The sequence below is a fragment of the Diadema antillarum genome, unplaced genomic scaffold (assembly GCF_040938485.1).
Source record: "Diadema antillarum isolate AM-2024a unplaced genomic scaffold, OU_Dant_1.0 scf00000146, whole genome shotgun sequence".
NCBI classification, from domain to species: Eukaryota; Metazoa; Echinodermata; class Echinoidea; order Diadematoida; family Diadematidae; genus Diadema; species Diadema antillarum.
Genome location: NW_027271035.1, coordinates 1,010,435 through 1,029,784, shown reverse-complemented (window position 1 = coordinate 1,029,784; position 19,350 = coordinate 1,010,435). Strand labels below are relative to the sequence as shown.

The window sequence follows — 19,350 nt, the reverse complement described above, 5'->3', positions numbered from 1 at the left end:
AATTTTCAGGAGAGTTATCTTACAATACCTCTAACATAATTACAGTCATGGGCATGGTTTTCGAGATGATTTGAGACGACCTGATGTACTTACCACTTGGTATCTTTTCCCTTTAAGGACCATATGTAGCATTACTGCAAACCTCTCTTCCTCAAAATGCAGTCAACCTTGCCTATGTCAAATCTATTTCGACTAAAGAAATGGATCTTCAACTTAAGAGAAAATTTTGACTTGTGAGGGATTGAAATCAATAGAATTTAAAGCGAAGAGGACTTGACAAGGCCTTCAACTTCGGCGATTGACTTATGTGAGGTTGACTTAAACAAGGTCGACTGTATACTGTTTTGTACACTGAATGTATGTTTCACATGGTAGTCAGTTTAATGTCTCCCCTCTCTCTCTCTCTCTGCAGATTCAGTGCACACATACCACAGAGCTAAACAAAACACAATCTACTGTTCCAGCAGGCATACAGATTGATTGTGGTATTTTAATGTTAAACTTGATTCAAATTCATACAGGTTACACATTCAACTACATATTAATTAGCAGGTTTTACCTTTTTTTCCTTTTCGTTTTTCACTTACAGCAACTGACTTAAGATTGTACAAGCATTTAAGTAGACCAAACGGGTCGAAACCTTTGCCAACAGGCTACCTACGAGCACTTTTGGAAATAAAACAATTCCTTTGAAATTAATTTCTGTTTGACAGTTTAGGCACGATACAGTGCATATCAATAGTAAGACATAAATCTCTCCCTGAAACATACAAATAAATCAACGAGACATGATTGGTGGACACGAAGAGGTTTACCAACTTCAGCGTATTCACATCTAAGATGTGCACGGCACTGACAAACACAAGAAAAGAGAAATGTTTTGTAAATAGACTAGAGACACCTAACATTCCAAGATGTATGGACAATCTGCAATCTGAACTTTTTTTCCTAGATAACATACTTTGGGATCATAAGATACTTTGCCATTACAGACGTTGTTGCATGTATATTTGCTTTCTACCCATTTGTAGACCACTTTATATGGCACACTTAATTTTGCAAACGAGCATATGATCGGTGAACCATCATCCATGCACTGAGAAACTGAGAGATTTTGCTTCATGCGCATCACTGTGCCATGAGATGTGTTAAAGCAGATGGGCACACATCATCAATGCCTTTGTGCAAAGTGACTTCAGTCTGCCACTGTACACCTAGAGCATGAAATATTCACAACTCTTCCAAGTATCTACTGCCATAAATTTACCACAAAAATACATATAAATGTCCATGTGTGTGTGTGTGTCTTATATTTGTCATATGCAGTGATACATTGTACACATGGATGAACAGAATCACAATGGCACACCAAGTTTTATGTCCCACGTTTTGAGATTGTGTCAAGTCTTGGGTTTTGTGCGGTGTATAAAGGATTACAAACAAAATACCCAATTCCTCTGTTTTTCACTGAGTGTTAACGGGTTCCAGTGTAGGGCAATGTTGATATGGAATCGTTCTGAGATTGAGGCTCTCTAGAGAGGCCAGCTCTATTCATATATACTGCCGTAAGTAGGGAGCGTCCAGTCCAAGACCTCCTCCGGCTTGAACCACAGAGCGATCTCCTTCTTGGCTGTTTCGACACTGTCTGAGCCGTGGCAGATGTTACGGCCCAGATCGATGGAATAATCCCCACGGATGGAGCCTGGTTTAGACTTGAGCTGTGCAAATAACAAAAAAGTGATCACCAAATGTAACAAGAGATGCTCAAGAAAACTGTAAGTACCAACTCAAATTTGCTTCCCATAATTCAGAATTCATTTCAAGTACAGGTGAGCCACATTTTTTGTATAAAAATAATATCGCATTAAAACAGATCCATAGGTTACTTCATGAATACAGTGTACACACATGTAAGACCACAGACGTTTCTACCACACTAAGCCCCACATGTGGGTGTGAAACTTGTCTTTTTAGCATGCCTCCATCATATGTAAGAATTCAGACAGTGTTTAATATGGTTGTAGAAATTTTGCATGTGTATTATTTTGTAAACTCACATTTACACCAACTTTAATCTTTTTGTCATTGAATATTCAGTGTATTTGTAGTCACTAAGTGCCTTTCTATGTATTCCACAATGGAGGGGAAGCATCTGCTCACCATAGCCAAAGAATAAGTCACCTTCTCCTACACACATATGACCTATGCAGATAAATTGATAGATTGTATGCTATACAATACACATGATTTGTCAACTACAGTCCTGACCCCTGGGTACCTGGGATTAACCGGGACTTGCATCCAAGTTGTTGGGGATTTTAGCAAGTTTTTTTTCGAATTTTTCTTCAAAATGGTGAAATGTACTGTACGCATGCACATCCCATTCATGTCCAGACTCCAGAGTTGAAAATTTTGCATCTTGTAAAATTTACTAATTATAGCACCCGACTTGCAAAATTTGCAAAAATAACAACCTCACAAAATATATAACATTACTGTATAAAATACAATTGTACTTTCCTATCTATTCTTGAAGGAAGATAGGCATGAAAGACATCATTTTGAGCATTTTTTGCCCAAATGTGGGTTAAAGTGAATGAGTCTAGAATGAGATGTATGGTTGACATGACTTAATAGTTGATGGCACAATTTTTAGACACCTCTTCAGATTATACATGTTATGTATACAATGCAATACGAGATATTCCAGATGTATAGTAAAATACAGCCATGTACATGTAGGTATCCTCTGCCAACAAATAGAAAAAAAAAAGAGTGGGGACAAGGTTGACCATAAATGTTACTTGCACCATTAGTTCAGCATTTACAGGCTCCTATTAACTGTTTATTATTAATTCATAGTTGTTGTTGTTGTTTCCTGGGAGGTATGAGAAAATGATTGCTGGACGGGTAAGCATGCATGAAGCGGGCCATGGGGTGGGGGTTGGGGGAGACTTTATAGGTACAAATGTTTGTCATATTATACCCCTTACACTTTTACCTTGAACTCTTAATAAGATTAACACAGGACATAAGGGAGACACAAGACTGGACTCCAAGCATAGCTAAAATAGTGGATGGCTTGATGCTAGTATAATCGGTAGTAAAAATGAGCTGTTTACACACCACCAGGGAACATGTCCTGTCAAGGGATAAAATCAGAGGTGTATCCAGCAGGGCAATATAAACTCCAAACTAAAAGGCAGCAAGCAGGTGCCTGCCAAAACACTCACCGGATCAGTCTCGCCAAGCATTGCACGTCCCTGCTTCACGACATCCTTTCCTTCCCACACCTAGAAGGTACAAAAGAATGTCAATAACAACATGTTACTTGTTTACGTTCAATGAAACACACACGTCATTGTGCCGAAAATCTGCTAAGTAACTGATTTAACCCTGACAAGGCAAGTGCCAAATTGTGTCTTGCCCACTTGCGTAGAAGAAATTAATGTTTTTCTAACTCCCAGATTTTCATTGACCCGCCTATGACCTTCAACCTTGTGGTGACCTCCAACTCCCTAAGGGACATTTACCATCCAAGCAAACGGACAAAGGGATTAAAAGTTATGAACCATAATCGAAATGCGCCATAAAAACTTAACATTGGGCCCTACGAGTTAATTAATAGTCCTTCAAACTAAAAAAAAAAAAAAAATAACAAATTAAGTAATGAAATACTGAACAGGTTTTATTAAAGGAAATCAAAACCCAAAGAGCAATGTGAATTGAGTGTAAGCAGCAGTATTAGTAGACACATCAGTGAGTGTTTCGAAAATCGGACTATCAATGCAAAATATATTAATCTTTACGGTTTTGGTATTGTAATGACGGAATAGCATGACTCATAAGGAGACTATTAAGAGTTCAAGAGAATTCCACACAAATTCATTTTTTCATGAAAATTACACTCCATCAATTTGATTCTTTGTACTGACATTTGTTAAGGGTAGTACTAGTGAAGTGAAGTTGAGTAGTAGTGAAGTGGTCTTTCATTACGCTAAGAAAGTGAAATCATGTTGAATTTTCTCTATATTTTTTCTTTATATTGTTGTCCACACATGTAATAAACTCATGTAGTCTTCTTATCCAGTGGTTCCAACACCAAAACTTTTAAAATTCATAAGTTTTGCATCGATTGTCAAATTTTTCTCAAACTTTCCCTGATGTGTTCATTAAAGTACTAATGTTGCTGCTTTCACTTGATCCAAATTTCTCTTTGGGTTTTGTTTCCTTCAAAATCCTGGGGAATACAATAGACGAAGATAATAAAAGAAAAAAAAATGAAAGCAAGACAATATGACTACTTTCTTTCTGGTGATTGAGTTTGGCTTACCATGGCAAAGACTGGTCCACTGGAGATGAACTTGATAAGACCAGGGAAGAATGGCTTTTCCTTCAGATCTCCATAGTGTTGGTTCAAGAGAGCCTCCTCTGCCTGTTATGAGTGGAACATGGAAAATTTTCATTTTTTTTTTGTCTCTTTTTTTTTTGGGGGGGGTGGGGAGGGTGGGTGGTTAGGGAAGGCTAGAAAGTTGTTGCTTTATCATTTACCAAGGATTACCACAGATCTTTGTTTTGTTTTGTTTTTTAATCAGAGAACTTGAGTAGGCGTTAAATGACATTATCTCAGCAGATTTGCATAAATGGTCTACATCTACAGATCTATGAAAAAGTGTGCGTTCAAGCGCTCAAAGGTGAACCAAAGTGAACTGAACCAAATCGAACCGTACCATACTGTGTTACAATGTATATTCAGAGACTCTGTTGAGAAAGCATACATCGGCAGTCATGAGCTATTAGTTACAGGGGGTCACACATTTTGTAGCAAGGGGGTCACCGGTCATTAGACAAAAAAACCTGTCTATCCAGAGGAGTCTTTCATCATTTCTTTTTTTAAAACTTTTCTGGCCCTTGAAGCCACAGGTAGGAGGGGATTCTGTAAGTCGGCGTAATCTCTGCGCAACAAATCTCAACGACCGGGAAGAGTAAAATAGCTTGTTTGCAGCAGGCTTCGTACAGAGCGCTTATTTGCGGAAAGGGCCATTTTATTTTTTGATGAAGAGGCCCAATCAGGTGTCACTGCCCATAACACTTGCGAGTAGACCGAAAACTCCTGCTTGTGTTTTAAAGTGGGACTAAGCACACATGATGTTCATTTAATAGCTGTTTTATTATTAATAAAAGTGTCCCTGCCAGAAATAAATTTAAATTTACATGTAGGCACCCTGCCACATATTGGGTAGAAACTATTTTACTCTTGAGTCCTACAGACCGATCTTTCATAAGTTTCATTCAACTGCCTTCCCAGCTTTAAGAAGTAGCTCGTACTAGCTGCCTGCCGGAATTTGGTTCCTGGTGTATGAATTTGTATGATGTAAATGTATCCTGTACCAGGCTGTAGTGTAAACTCACTTGAACTGACCAGCCTTAAATTACTTTTACTTGCACCTCTGAGTTTCACACACTTTTTAATATTATTCTATTATATATTATTAACATATTGTTACCCAAACGTAACTCTCGTATATCTCGGCTGGTAGAATTGATCAGTATCACAATCCAGTCGTTAGTAGGCTCTAACGTTATGTGTTAGAGCAGAGAGGCCGGGCCTACCTGCCCTGCACACATACCCCACCCCACAGCTGATCTTTCACAATGAATGTTCTGGCAGATGATGTTGCTCTTGTTGCAACGTCAGCAAATGAGCTGAACAGCATGCTCCAGATAGTGTATGAATACTCCACTAAGTGGAGATACACTATCAATGCTGCCAAGAGTGCCGTCACCGTCACTGGTCCAGGTCCTCAGATAACACACCTGTGGCAGTTTGGATCAGATAGCATACCACAGGTATTGGTATTATCCGTTCTACTTGGTAACCATGACCAAAGTCCGAAGATGATCTCTACTGCCAACAAGGCTCTGTACGCACTTACAGGACTAGGCACCTTCCGCATGGGACTCACACCAACAGTCATACCATCCCTGTGGGAGTGCTTCTGCCTACCGCGTATGACCTACGGAACTGAGGTAACGTACCTCGCAAAGGCAATCTATGAATCACCTAGACAAGGCCCAGGAGACCTTGTTCAAAACCCTGCTAGGACTTCCTCGATCCACAGCCAACGAATCTGTGCACATATTGACCAGGCTTCCCAATGTTTCAGACAAGATAGCCATACTCCGGCTCAGGCTGCTCGGGAAGTTGATTACACTAACACCCAACAGGGTCGAGTACCGTTTGTTTCAGCACGTGTATACTGTGCCATCACCCGGGCTCCAAAACAACCAAAGCCTTCAAGACCCTTCTTCAGCAGTACAATCTTCCACCCTTAGAAGATGTCATGAACATGCCCACCACTTTCCAGCAGTGGAAGAGGATCACTAGTGCAGCAGTCATGGGTCACAGAGAAGACAAATCCAAAGAGGCAATGGCCACTTAGTCCACACTTTACCTTCTCAGTTCCTTGGACCCCTCTCAGGTTACTAGAACTTACTACCAGGTACCCTCCTCCCCGCCAGACTCGACTTGCATTCGCTTCAACAGGCAGTACCAGTTAAGTGTCAGCTGCTTTGTGGAGTCTATCCCACTAAGTAGTAAGTAACATCCATCTAACTTTGGTTGGGAAGCTACAGATTACTAACGTTAGATGCCCCTGTCAGATGCCCAAAGATGAGACCATCACACATCTCCTTGGGGAATGCGTGTTGTACACGGGAGAGGGAGATATAACTCGCACACCTACCAGAAAGATTACGGAAATTGCTCTCCCGGACACCCCAAGATAAGCAAGCCACACTCACAGCTGCCAGCCTGAGTCATACTCACCGGAACAAGTGACCCCAATATTTCCCGGGAAGAATCTTCAATTCTCCACATCAAGTTCCTTTGCTTCCTGGCTGTATTGCATGTGATCCGCTCATTGCTCATGACTATCATGACATTATAACCTCTTCATACCTGCTGCTTGATCTGTTGCTTCATCTCGTCTTCCTCATTTCTCCTGCTCTATTTAATTATTGTGTTGATTCTTGTCTCTTGTCTCCGGCTTGACCTAGTGTCTATGTCATGATCTGATGACCACATTAGTAGACAATCAGTGTTTTACTAAATTTCTGCGAATCTAACGCAGTTCTCAAGGACTGGAGGAAGTCAAAAAAAGAAGAAGAAAAATGGGCATACACTGTAACTGTTAAATGTCAATGACAATCTTCAACTTTACTGGGTGGGCGTGCGTCATCATCGCATAAATAGGTAGGCCTAGATCTATATAGATCTAGATCTTTTACTTAGTAAATTCAAATACTGGTATAGACACTCTTTACTCGGAATTGAATGAGCTGTAAAAGGGATTAAATTTAATTTACTTCTACAAGCTAACTAGCCAGACTCTAACGTTATCGCGTTAGTATTCAAGACCATTATTTCTAACATGTGAACATTGCATGTGATGAACATCATGGTGAACGGATACGGATGTACCAAATTAGGATTGCTAATTTATTTACCTTCATGAATTTTGCAGCAACCATCTTATATCCGCGCTGTTCAAAACGCTTGACGATATCTGCGATGAGTCCCCTCTGGACTCCATCAGGCTTTACCATGATGAAAGTACGCTCTGCCGCCATTGTGTCGTTTATCAATGCAGAAAATGCAGAAAATACAGAGAGCAGAGTGCAGACCATGTGGGATACACGAAGCGTTAGTTGCAAGAGAGACTTTACGCTGACCTCTATTTAGCTCTACGGACAGTGTGTAACTGTTCACATAAGCCTATTCATTTACCGGCGCGGCACACACACCAAGTACAAAGCAAAGCACTGTGAGTTGAAATTTTCGTGCATTATCTGTGCAGTAAAGGTGTGTGCCATGTGCATATTGATGCGCATACGCGGAGCGGACGAGCTAGCTACGGAAAAGTCGCACAATGACGAGCGCACAATCACGTTCACCCACGCGGAGCAAACACACACTAATTTTCGTACCACGTGTACACTGGCAGCCAGACACCTCTATACATCTCACCGTGGGGTGGGGGTGTGGGGTGGGGGTAACAAAGGGGGAGCTACTCACGGGGTCACATGAGGAAGCTTTTTACAATCTAGAATTGAAATTCAGCGATGTGGTCCCAAAAGTAAGGGAAAACAATGTCAGGAGGATCGAGAGCATTAAAAGTATTAAAAAAAAAATGAAAGAATGTTAATTTGTATTGATTCATAATACCTTCAACATCACTTTTGCGATGAAACGAATACTAGAAGCAGTCCATATATCTTTAAATATTTTTCTTCCGATCACTTGGATATGCCTACAATATATGTATATATATATATATATATATATATATATATATATATATATATATATGTATGTATATATATGAGATTAAAACCTAACTGGCGAGGAAATTAAGCGCATGTTTTAGAAGCAAGACACCAAACAGGTTAGTCATCGCATTCTTCAGCAGCGACCAGGATGCGATGTGATGTTAGATTAAATTCTGGTTGTGGTCTCATCTGTCAATCATTGCTAAAGTAGGCCTACTACTTAGTACTATGATTATGAATACACCCTCCCAGAGAACGAGCATAGTGCATGTTTCCTCGCCATGTCTTTTGTTAGTCACACTAAATATCACAGAAACATGCAAGTTATGCTGAGGGGAAGGTGCATTCAGGACAATGTCTTTTGTCAGTACAACAGCAGCAGTACTTCAGCAATGATTGACAAATGATGTCACGACCAGAATCTTGGTTTGCAAGGTGTGCGTGTGTGTGTGTGTGTTGTTGTTTGTTTTTGTTTTTTTTTTTTGGGGGGGGCGTATGCAAGTAATCTTAAGAAAAATATAAGAAAAATTATTCAAAAATATATGGATTAAGTGTTTCTAGATATTTGTTTCACTGCAAAATTGGTGTTGAGGGTATCATAAATCAACACAACTTGACATGCATTTGTATGTCATTAAAAAAAAAATCCTGACAGAAGGATATTGGGTATTGATGTCATGTGCTTTTGTGGTCGGGTCGCGATAGATAAAATATGCGTGCATTTATATTTATACAGTACGGAGTATAGGGACCTATGTACTTACAAAGGCGTTTCATTCATCTCTCAAGTTACACATTTTTTATCAGTGATACATTGTTCTAAACTCTTGAATAATAAATGCAGACAATACATTCTGCTTGTGCTTTTTAGTAGGCTCCTATAGTTTCTTCAAATTATAACATTTATTTGCTTTTATTTGTTTATTTTTATCACAAATTGACTGTCCTGTTTTGTGTGGAAGTTCTATTTCAATGAAATCAAATGGAATGTAAAATTGTGTGAGGTGTAGAATACAGAACACAATGAATAGGCCTAACTAAACAATAATAATAATAAAGTAAAGTTACCCAATGGACTAGTGGGTGGGGTGATTGGGCTATCATTAGGCCTATACATTCTTTAGCACGTTGCAAAAAACTGGAACTGTGCACATTTTTGGGGTGCCTATACGAACCCGACGCACCCGCTTGTTAGGGCCTGCAGTAATCATACATGGCCGGCGGAATCGGGGGGCCAAATCTCCCCCCCCCCCCCACACTTTTTTTTTTTTTTTTTTTTTGCACATTTACTTAGCTAGCCTAGGGTATCATCAGTTTGGCCCCTCTCTCTCTTTTTTTTTTTTTTTTTTTTTTTTTTTTTTTTTTTAGTGCAAAAGTGCATAAGCGGAACTAGAAAGAACTCCAGCACCAAAATAATTTCCCACTTTTTTGGCAACCCAGGGTGCAACCAATAATAATTCAACAAAATGGCTCATTTTCATTTGGTACCACAGGGTACCATTTATGTCATCAGATATAAAAGTGTGAGCGTGGTAAGGCTTTGTTTTAGTGCTGAAGACCTTTCATTTATTTATTTATTTATTTTTGCTGCTTGCTTGTTAGATCATGAAACCTGGAAGTGCCCCCTCGCCCCCCCCCCCCCCCTTCTTCTTTTTTTAAAGTGGGGCCGGCGCGCCGTCATAGCCCCTCCTCATCATGGTAAGGAGATCCCATTTCTTTTCTTTTTTTTTTCTTTTTTCTTTAAAGATGTGGATGCTGAGCTGGAGGCGAGGGCGTCGAAGACGGTCGAGGGGTACATACCGTATACGGGGTGGGTAGGCCGGGGGTGGTGGAGGTGGGTTGTGATGATGGGGGTGCAGGTGGGGTGCGGTGGTAGTGGGGGTGGGGCAGGTGAATTGCCAGAGATAAACGCACACGTGTGCTGACGTACACCTCACCGCACCGCCCGCCTATCACTTACACACAGGCAGGGCAATACTGCAGTACATGCATGGAGCTGTAGCTCCATGGTACATGTATTCTCTTGCATCTTCATGCGCTATGCATTCCCTGCATAAAGTAGTGCCAACGGCGAAGTGGAGAACTGCAACATGGCGTGAGTTGTTGTCGTATTATCCTGAATATACACTTTACCTCGGATATTTGCATGTTTGTACAACGTTATTCTTTTCTATTCTTTTATCCAGGTCTAACAAAGTAACATTCAAGATCACCTTAACGTCGGATCCGAAATTACCGTTCAAAGTGTGAGTAGATAAACATATGTTCTCTACACAATGTGGTCCCACACATTGATTATTATGTTGCTGATTTGGTTTCTTGACCCTGTGCTGTGGCATGTGGATGCGTGCATGGCTGGATGATGTGTAGTGCAGTGGCCAGGCCAGGAATCAGGATTCAAATAAATAATGTTAATGGACGTGTAACACCGACTGTGCAAAAAATGGGATGGCAGAATGGAGGTTGAAAGAAGCTTGTCCCCATATCTATCAATATCAGTCCGGGAAACCCGCTCATGAGGACCTCCCCCGCGTACGTACGAGGATGGTCCCTCCTCATGAGGACCTCCCCCCGCCTCATGAGGCCCCCCGGGGAATGCCTCATGAGGCCCCCCATTCACTTCTTATTCATCTCACATCTGACGTATAAATTGCCGCAACTTTGCACGGTGATTTTTTGTTACACACACATGTCCACTATCCATGATGAAAAGAAGAAAAAATCCTGTCTGGTTTTTTTTTCAAAAATCGAGTTTTAATCAACCGATGCAGAGCGCCCATCAAAACACGGGCGCCAGCGCGTTCGCACAATGCAAGACTGCCGCACCTAGCGGCCTGATCCGACTAAATATTTTCGATGCTTTTTTCTGCGGCTCTCACCTCTCCGCGCACGAATCAGCCTCGTGAAGCTGAAGTCTGACATCTTTTTACACAAATTCGTAACGAGAAAAATTAAATCAGTACTAACCTGATCTTGTCCATATATTCCAAATTACTATTCCACACTGATAGAGTAGGTGGGTACATGACATACTCCAGTTTGTTAGCAAAATAATCACTTTGTAGGTATGACGAGTTCACTTTCTTCGTCAATTCCGCCCACGATTCCGCCGTTTGGGCGCTTTTTCTGGAATCATCCCGCGACGCGACGTACGTCGCATCACATCACGCATCCAGCACATACCAGAATGGTATGTGTTGGATGCGTGATGTGATGCGACGTACGTCGCGTCGCGGGATGATTCCAGAGAAAGCGCCCAAACGGTAAGCGGGCGGCGGAATCGTGGGCGGAATTGACAAAGAAAGTGAACTCGTCATACCTACAAAGTGATTATTTGTGTAAAAAGATGTCAGACTTCAGCTTCACGAGGCTGATTCGTGCGCGGAGAGGTGAGAGCCGCAGAAAAAAGCATCGAAAATATTTAGTCGGATCAGGCCGCTAGGTGCGGCAGTCTTGCATTGTGCGAACGCGCTGGCGCCCGTGTTTTGATGGGCGCTCTGCATCGGTTGATTAAAACTCGATTTTTGAAAAAAAAAACAGACAGGATTTTTTCTTCTTTTCATCATGGATAGTGGACATGTGTGTGTAACAAAAAATCACCGTGCAAAGTTGCGACAATTTATACGTCAGATGTGAGATGAATAAGAAGTGAATGGGGGGCCTCATGAGGCGTTCCCCGGGGGGCCTCATGAGGCGGGGGGAGGTCCTCGTGAGGAGGGACCATCCTCGTACGCGGGGGCGGTCCTCATGAGCGGGTTTCCCGGACTGATATGGGCCCATGGCATGCCCTTGACCGAAAGATCGGTCTGTATCTGTCCGTCGGGGAATGTTCCGCGGAGATTGCGTCTGGCTTCACGGATCCCCTCCATATACAGACCGAAGTCAATGATTGCGGCTCCTGTGTGGAGCAGTCGCGCACAGATCAAACGTTACGATAAACCAAATTTCAGACTGCTTTTTTACATTCAAACAAGTTTGACATGACATGACACATTATGCAGCAATATTTGGGATAAATTTCTCACATTGTGCAATCGAAATACTCACATAAACTCGGTTATAACGCAGAAATTTTATCGATATCGCAACATCGCCGTTCGCAAGCTGTAAGTCGCCATTTTGAATCTGTAAACCAATCACATGCGAGGTACGTGTTTTAGTAAAACAAACACGTAGAAACTACCTCGCATGTGATTGGCTAATAGATTCATAGTGTATGTTTCTGCAGTTTGAACGTGACGACGCGACAGGCTGTGTTTTACGTTGAAAATTCTACTAAAATGTTGGATTATTCATTAATCTGGTGAGTGTAATGTATTCTTAAAAAGCAAATTTCACTATACAAGCTTAAATTTGCCGACCTAGGGCCGTGAATTAGACGCAATCGAGAAGGGTGAGGTACCTCACCCAATTTTCCATAGAGACAGTGGTTAAGAACATCCACACAGCAATGGGTACTGCAACCTTCAGTCTGTATACGGAGGACAGCGTTAATGGCAAAATATAAAAAGAGTCCTCCGGACAGACGGATCTTTCTGTCTAGGCATGCCCCAGCTATATCATATGACGAAATGAATGGCGGTGAATGAAGTGTGGACCTATTTCACGATAATGAAAACATTGTCATACAATAGTTAATGTGCATGATCACCACAAAAGCTGCATAATTTGAGTGGGCATGGGTTGTTTGCAGAATTTATGCCTGGAGTATTAAAGAAAGCATGAAAAAGCACATTATAAAAAGTCATTAAAATGATTGTTCATGAATGATAATTCAAATTCTTATTAAGAGAGTCTGTACACACAAGCCACCAGCCCATGATTCGACAACAACGCTATCCAAAATTTGATGGCCTGCTTTGTGTAGAAACCAATGTATTTTTGCGCACGTTCATACCTTGGTACGGGTGCACGGTGCTGATGCCGATTATTTTAATATTAAAAAGTATTAAGGTGGAACAAAATAAAGATTTACAATTACATTATTTTTCTAAACCTCTTCTTTAGTACATTTATTTTGTGGTTACAAAGCACTTCCATTATAATGAACAGGATTTTAACAACATCCCGGTTACAATGAAGTAAAAATTCAGGCCATAACATTATTTAATAGTAATACCTGCTCTGCCACGCGTTTGGGTTTTTTATTGTTTATTTGTTTGGTTGTGAAATTTTGATATAACAAAAAAAAAACAACAACCAGGTCCAGAGAACTTTGTATAACAGGAGTCCACTGTGCACACTATCACTAGCTCTAGTCTGTAGGGTCAGGGTCTTTGTGATAAAAATTTTGTGCTCTGTACTTCCCTCTTCTTTGGCTTTTGAAAGTGCATGTATTGTAGTTGCTTGTAGTTATCAAGTTATTTGTTACTTCACTAAACAGAGTTTTGTGTAATTTTTGTGCTGCTTTTGTAGTATGTGTGTTTAAATATAAATCTACCATTATTTTCCTCTCTTTGCTGTGATAGACTGAGTGTACCGGAGGCTACTCCTTTTACTGCTGTTCTCAAATTTGCAGCAGAAGAGGTGAGTGGAGAAATTACATCATTGTGTTGTTGTTATTTTGATTTTGAGTTATGTGTCATTCAGTTGTGAATATTTACGCCTAATACCTACTATGATTTATACTAATATCTTGTTTTCCTTTAAAGAAAATTTAGATTACAAAGGAGAAAAAAAATAAACAAAATAATAGAGGTGGGCTATAGAGGGTCAATTTTAGGTCATATTTTCAGAACATGCTCATCACACCTTAGTTTGATGACTTTTTGCCTGCTGACACCATTTTTGAAAAAAAGAACGAAAAAAATGCAAAATCCGGGGTGCCCCGGCCTAAATCGTAAAAAATCCAAGATGGCCGCCGTTTTGGCTTTAAACATACATTTTTGGCTATAACTCTGCGATTTTTCGGTCTATTGTGATGGTTTTGGTGTCTAACCCCATGTTTTAGGGGTCAAGGAAATGGATTATCACGATAATTTTAGTGGAAAACCTAAGCTTCTACATGAAACTAACCTTTTTCCCATATTTAGGGTTAAATTTCCTTCTCCTTTATCCCTTACCCAACCGCCATTTTTTGCCTTTTTTTCCCGCATTTTTTTCAAGTCATGTTAACTACCATACTTTTAACAACAAGTTCTAGCAATCCATTTTTTTTTTCTACTGACAATACAGCAAGAAATATACAAACAACTTACGGTATACATGTATGTGTCATGCCAATACTGGTATGTGGCTGGTGCATTCAGAATGCATGGTAACTGTGGAACCAGTATTAGATACTGTATCTGCTTTATAGTGTCCATTAAATTTTGGTCCTAAGACCTTTAACAATATAAATAAATAGAATAATAAAGAATAACAAATAGCTTACACATGGTTTACATACATGTATGTGTTATGCACATGTCGGTATATAGTGTGGCTTGTGCATTCAGGATGCATGGTACATTGTAACAGAAGCCAGTGCTTATACTGTATCTGCTTTGTAGTGCTGATAAACATTTGGTATTCACACCTGTAGTGCATGACACATGTAAACCATGTATAATGTAAATTATTCGTATTTCTTTCTGTATTGCAAGAAAACACCATATTGATAGCTAGAACTATTATTAAGAGTATGGAAGTAGTTAACATGACTTGAAAAAAATACGGAAAAAAGTGCAAAAAATGGCGGTTGGGGTAGGGGTAAAGGAGAAGGAACATTTATTCTATATCTATTTATCTATATTGTTAAAAGTCTTAGGACCAAAATGTTAATGGTCACTATAAAGCAGATACAGTATTTCATACTGGTTCCACAGTTACCATGCATTCTGAATGCACCAGCCACATACCAGTATTGGCATGACACATACATGTACATGTATACCATAAGTTATTTGTATATTTCTTGCTGTATTGTCAGTAGAAAAAAAAATGGATTGCTAGAACTTGTTATTAAAAGTATGGTAGTTAACATGACTTGAAAAAAATGCGGAAAAAAAAGGCAAAAAATGGCGGTTGGGGTAGGGGTAAAGGAGAAGGAAATTTAACCCTAAATATGGGTAAAAGGTTAGTTTCATGTAGAAGCTTAGGTTTTCCACTAAAATTATCATGATAATCCATTTCTTTGACCCCTAAAACATAGGGTTAAACACCAAAATCATCACAATAGACCAACAAATAGCCAAGTTACGGCCAAAAATGTCTTTTTAAAGCCGAAACGGCGGCCATCTTGGATTTTTTACGATTTCGGCCGGGGCACCCCGGATTTTGCATTTTTTTCGTTCTTTTTTTCAAAAATGGTGTCAGTAGGCAAAAAGTCATCAAACTAAGGTGTGATGAGCATGTTCTGAAAATGTCACCCTCTATAGCCCACCTCTAAAAATAAATCACTTCATTAGGAATAGATAAAATAAATCACATCAGGAATGAATAAAATAAATCAGAAATAAATGAAATAAATCACTTCATCAGGATGATTAGTGTATGTGCAAGACTCTATTCTGAATTATTCAAAACCTTACAATGTAATGTGTGCACACAGAATGTCCAAGTTCCTAAAGTGAGTGTCACAGAGTTTATTTGGCAGGAAAAAAAAGTATTGCAGTTGCCAGCAGTATGAACTGCATATACAATAACATGTACATTTGTATCCCTCATCTCTTTTACATTTAAAAAAGAATGGAACTACCGCATATTTCTACTTTTCATATTTCTCCTTTCTTTTCAACAGTTCAGAGTTCCTCCGGCCACTAGTGCGATCATCACAAATGGTAAGATTTTAAGAACCAATCATCTTTGCCATGTACTAAGGGGGTGCTATTTTTGTGGGGGAAGGGGATTATGTTTTTTTTTTTTCTGAATGTCAGCTTGATTAAGGGCATCAAGTCATAATTCCATGCAGATCTTTACTGCTCACATCCTGTTATGTGACTCTAAGGGCGGGATTTCACTGAGCACGCGAACGATTTGCGAAGGACGCGAATGACAAAATCCAACATTCGGAAAAGTTTTTCTCCGAATGCGTTCCGACAAAGAAGCCGAAAACTATTCTTGCGCAATTTGTGCGAAGTTTCCACGACGTATGTGCGAATGTCGTGTGTATCATTGTTCAAGTACAGTATGTTACCTACACGAAGAACACGCGACGCAAATGTGAACAACGTAAAATTTTCAATAATCATGGGATAAAATGTACCCAAGGAGAGGTGGAAGCTGACTTGAGTTGATTTTTTTTCCTTTCCTCTATTTCTCCTTTCTTTTTCTCTCATTTTTCTATCGACTGGTTGCCTACATTTTTTCCCCCTAGGTCCTATCTCCACTAGTAAAGCATTCGATTCTTTTTTTGCAGTTCCTCCAAAAACATAATCTCTATATACAGTTCAAATGAAATTTTGCATACTTTAGATTAATATTAAGTGTATTCTGCGATTTTTTTTGTGTATATCAAACATGTCTTTTTCTTTGGTAGTCTTTAATATCTTTTGTTACTGTTATTGTTTGATGTTTGGATGTATGGTACGATTTTTATTTGTAGAAAACGTATAGGTCATACATCCCCAAACGTGCGCCAAACGTTCGCGAGAATGTCTCAAAAGGTACGCGAACAGTTTGCGATTACGTCGTAAAATGATCGGAAAAGCTTCGCAGATTTCGCGTAACATACGCGAGACATTCTCCAAAAGTTTCGGAGTCTGTTTGGGGTTTCACGAACATTTTGCGAACATCGTGCGTGTCTTGCGAAGGTCTTGCGCATATGACGAGGCTTTGAAGACACTTTCGAGAACAATTCACGAGCAAATCACGACCAAATGTGCGGAAAAGGTTCGCAAAAAATTTCAAACTTTTTTGAAATCATCGCCGAAGTAAAAACGACATTCGCCAACAATTGACAACGCTTCCGAACCCTCACGTTCGTTTGGCGATCTTTTGCAGACTAAAATACGAATGCTTGATTTTGCCATTCGCGTCCTTCGCAAATCGTTTGCGTGCTCCGTGAAATCCCACCCTTAGCACTCTCAAGCCTTAACTATTCAAGCATTTAGGTTTGTAATACGGTGCTTGAAGGGATGGTGTAGTATTGGTTGAGATGGAGAATTGTTTGAATAGTATACAGTATATCTCATTCATGAGTGTTGTTTATGGAGAACATGGAGGAAGCTGATATTATAGGTTAAAGGGACATTCCAGATGATTTTCATAATTTCACATCATGTAGTACATAAATCGACAACTCCACGTATAGATTTGTGGAATTTATTGTAGTTCTTGAGCAGAACAACAATACTTTGAAAAACCTTAAACAAATCACACTGAACAAGGATGATGACATAAGAGGTTCACATATTTCAGAAATGTGCTCAGTATAATTCCATTGCAATACCGCTTGCTTGCGAGTTCACCTGTGTATAATCTATGCATGCCTTCTTCTTTTGTTCTGCTTCCTTGAGCCCCAACTCATACATTCCTATGGTGACTCTGCCATGTCATCATCCTTGTTCATTGCAATTTGTTCTAAATTTTGAAAAAATTCTTATTCTTCATCCCAATTATCACAAATTCTGAAACTTTGTCCTCCGTATAACTAATTTATAGTTGTTCAAATGTAAAAATCTTACAATCATCCGGAGGTCTCCTTTAAGCAAGAAAAAACAACAACAACAAATTCACACATACACACACACACACTACCGGTAGCCTGTTTGCTTCATGTCTTTCAGTAGCAATGAAGTGTCAGAGCTAATTTTGTCCAACCACAATTTACAATAAGCTATAGTCAATGACCTGTATGTTTTCAATCACATCTTTCTTTCTTTTTTGAATCTTTGAAAAGAAAACAAAGGAGGAAATTGGAATATTCTGGCAAGTGCATCAGTTTGTAAACATCAATCTTTCTAGCGTAATTGAATTACTGGTTACTCAATGTAGTGTACCATCCCATTTCAGTAAACATTTCAGCAACTCTCAACTGATAATGTGCGCATTCTAAAATTGTGTTTCGTTGATGGTTTCAGATGGCATTGGAATCAATCCAGCGCAGAGTGCAGGCAATGTGTTTCTCAAGCATGGATCAGAGCTGAGACTTATACCAAGGGACAGAGTTGGAACAAAGCTATGATGGATGTTCTGCAATATTCTAGCATGCCGGTTTAACTTTGAACTGACAAGGACTCTTGACAATAGGTCATATTATTCTTATTTTTATCATATTATGCATATAGATATATATACATTGTAAAAACAAAACAAAAATAAACATAGTCATGGTTACAACCTGTTTATCAGTTATTGCATGCCCTCAGTGTCCGTAATACATGTATATGAGTGTGAGAGTAATTAGTGTGAATGGAGTAACAGTTGTGTCAAATGATGCCATCATTCCAAGTATTGAAGTGGCACATGTTGCATACAGTGATACAAGATACTCACATGCTAAATGAAGTCACTGTGTTTGTTTGTTTGTTTTTTCTTGTTCTTTTTTTTTCTATGGAGAATGCTGAATCTGCACTTCCAATATTCATTTTATTGTGGTTCAAATAATTTAATTTTTTTTTAATGTTTATTTTTTAGACTTTGAAGGAATAGAAGGTAATGAAAAGAGAAATTATTCATGCTATACTATGTACTTGGACTTTTTTTTTTTGTCTGGAGGCCAGCCCAAGTACAAGCGTGTATATACACTTGCAAAAAGAAAAGAACATGGTATGCTTGACTGCCCATGGATGATGAACATGCACGCATCCATACATGTACGTATTGTGTCTGCCCTTGAGGAGTTAGACTGCTAGAATGCCAGTTGTGCTATTCTTGTAATCATTACTTCACACATGTCATGTTGTCGTACCTTTTAATTGAATGAAGATCCGATTTTAAATAGAGTATATTAACCCTCAAGGTGTCCTCTCAACTCAAAAGAAAAGGAATTATTCTAAGAATTTTACAACACTCCTGGTACAGATCTTGGAGTGATTCATTGTTTATTATTCATAAACATGAATATTAAATCAGTTAAGAGAATTGTTAATGTTTATG

General features: G+C 39.4%; 2 protein-coding genes across 2 annotated transcripts; one reads left to right on the top strand and one right to left on the bottom strand.

Moving 5' to 3' along the window:
• Positions 1–1,200: 1,200 nt before the first annotated feature.
• Positions 1,201–7,711, bottom strand: LOC139721588 (nucleoside diphosphate kinase B-like). Its single transcript, XM_071632919.1, has 4 exons — positions 7,510–7,711; positions 4,334–4,435; positions 3,234–3,293; positions 1,201–1,718 (listed from the first exon to the last, which is right to left on the bottom strand). The coding sequence occupies exons 1-4, from the start codon at positions 7,687–7,689 to the stop codon at positions 1,548–1,550; spliced, it is 513 nt and encodes a 170-aa protein (XP_071489020.1). The 5' UTR covers positions 7,690–7,711; the 3' UTR covers positions 1,201–1,547.
• Positions 7,712–10,405: 2,694 nt separating this feature from the next.
• On the top strand, positions 10,406–18,754 carry LOC139721587 (ubiquitin-fold modifier 1-like). Its single transcript, XM_071632918.1, has 5 exons — positions 10,406–10,426; positions 10,518–10,577; positions 13,800–13,857; positions 16,052–16,091; positions 18,333–18,754. Exons 1-5 carry the CDS (start codon positions 10,422–10,424, stop codon positions 18,434–18,436), a joined length of 267 nt encoding a protein of 88 aa, XP_071489019.1. The 5' UTR covers positions 10,406–10,421; the 3' UTR covers positions 18,437–18,754.
• Positions 18,755–19,350: the final 596 nt, after the last annotated feature.

Bases quoted from the DNA above. Each gene is read 5' to 3' on its own strand.
- LOC139721588 (XM_071632919.1), bottom strand. From the start codon at position 7,689: ATGGTCTGCACTCTGCTCTCTGTATTTTCTGCATTTTCTGCATTGATA. The intron at 4,436-7,509 runs GTAAATAAATTA...CACTCATAACAG, and splicing joins TTGCTGCAAAATTCATGAAG to GCAGAGGAGGCTCTCTTGAA. The intron at 3,294-4,333 runs GTAAGCCAAACT...TGTACCTTCTAG, and splicing joins GTGGACCAGTCTTTGCCATG to GTGTGGGAAGGAAAGGATGT.
- LOC139721587 (XM_071632918.1), top strand. The intron at 10,578-13,799 runs GTGAGTAGATAA...TTGCTGTGATAG, and splicing joins CCGAAATTACCGTTCAAAGT to ACTGAGTGTACCGGAGGCTA. The intron at 13,858-16,051 runs GTGAGTGGAGAA...TCTTTTCAACAG, and splicing joins TCAAATTTGCAGCAGAAGAG to TTCAGAGTTCCTCCGGCCAC.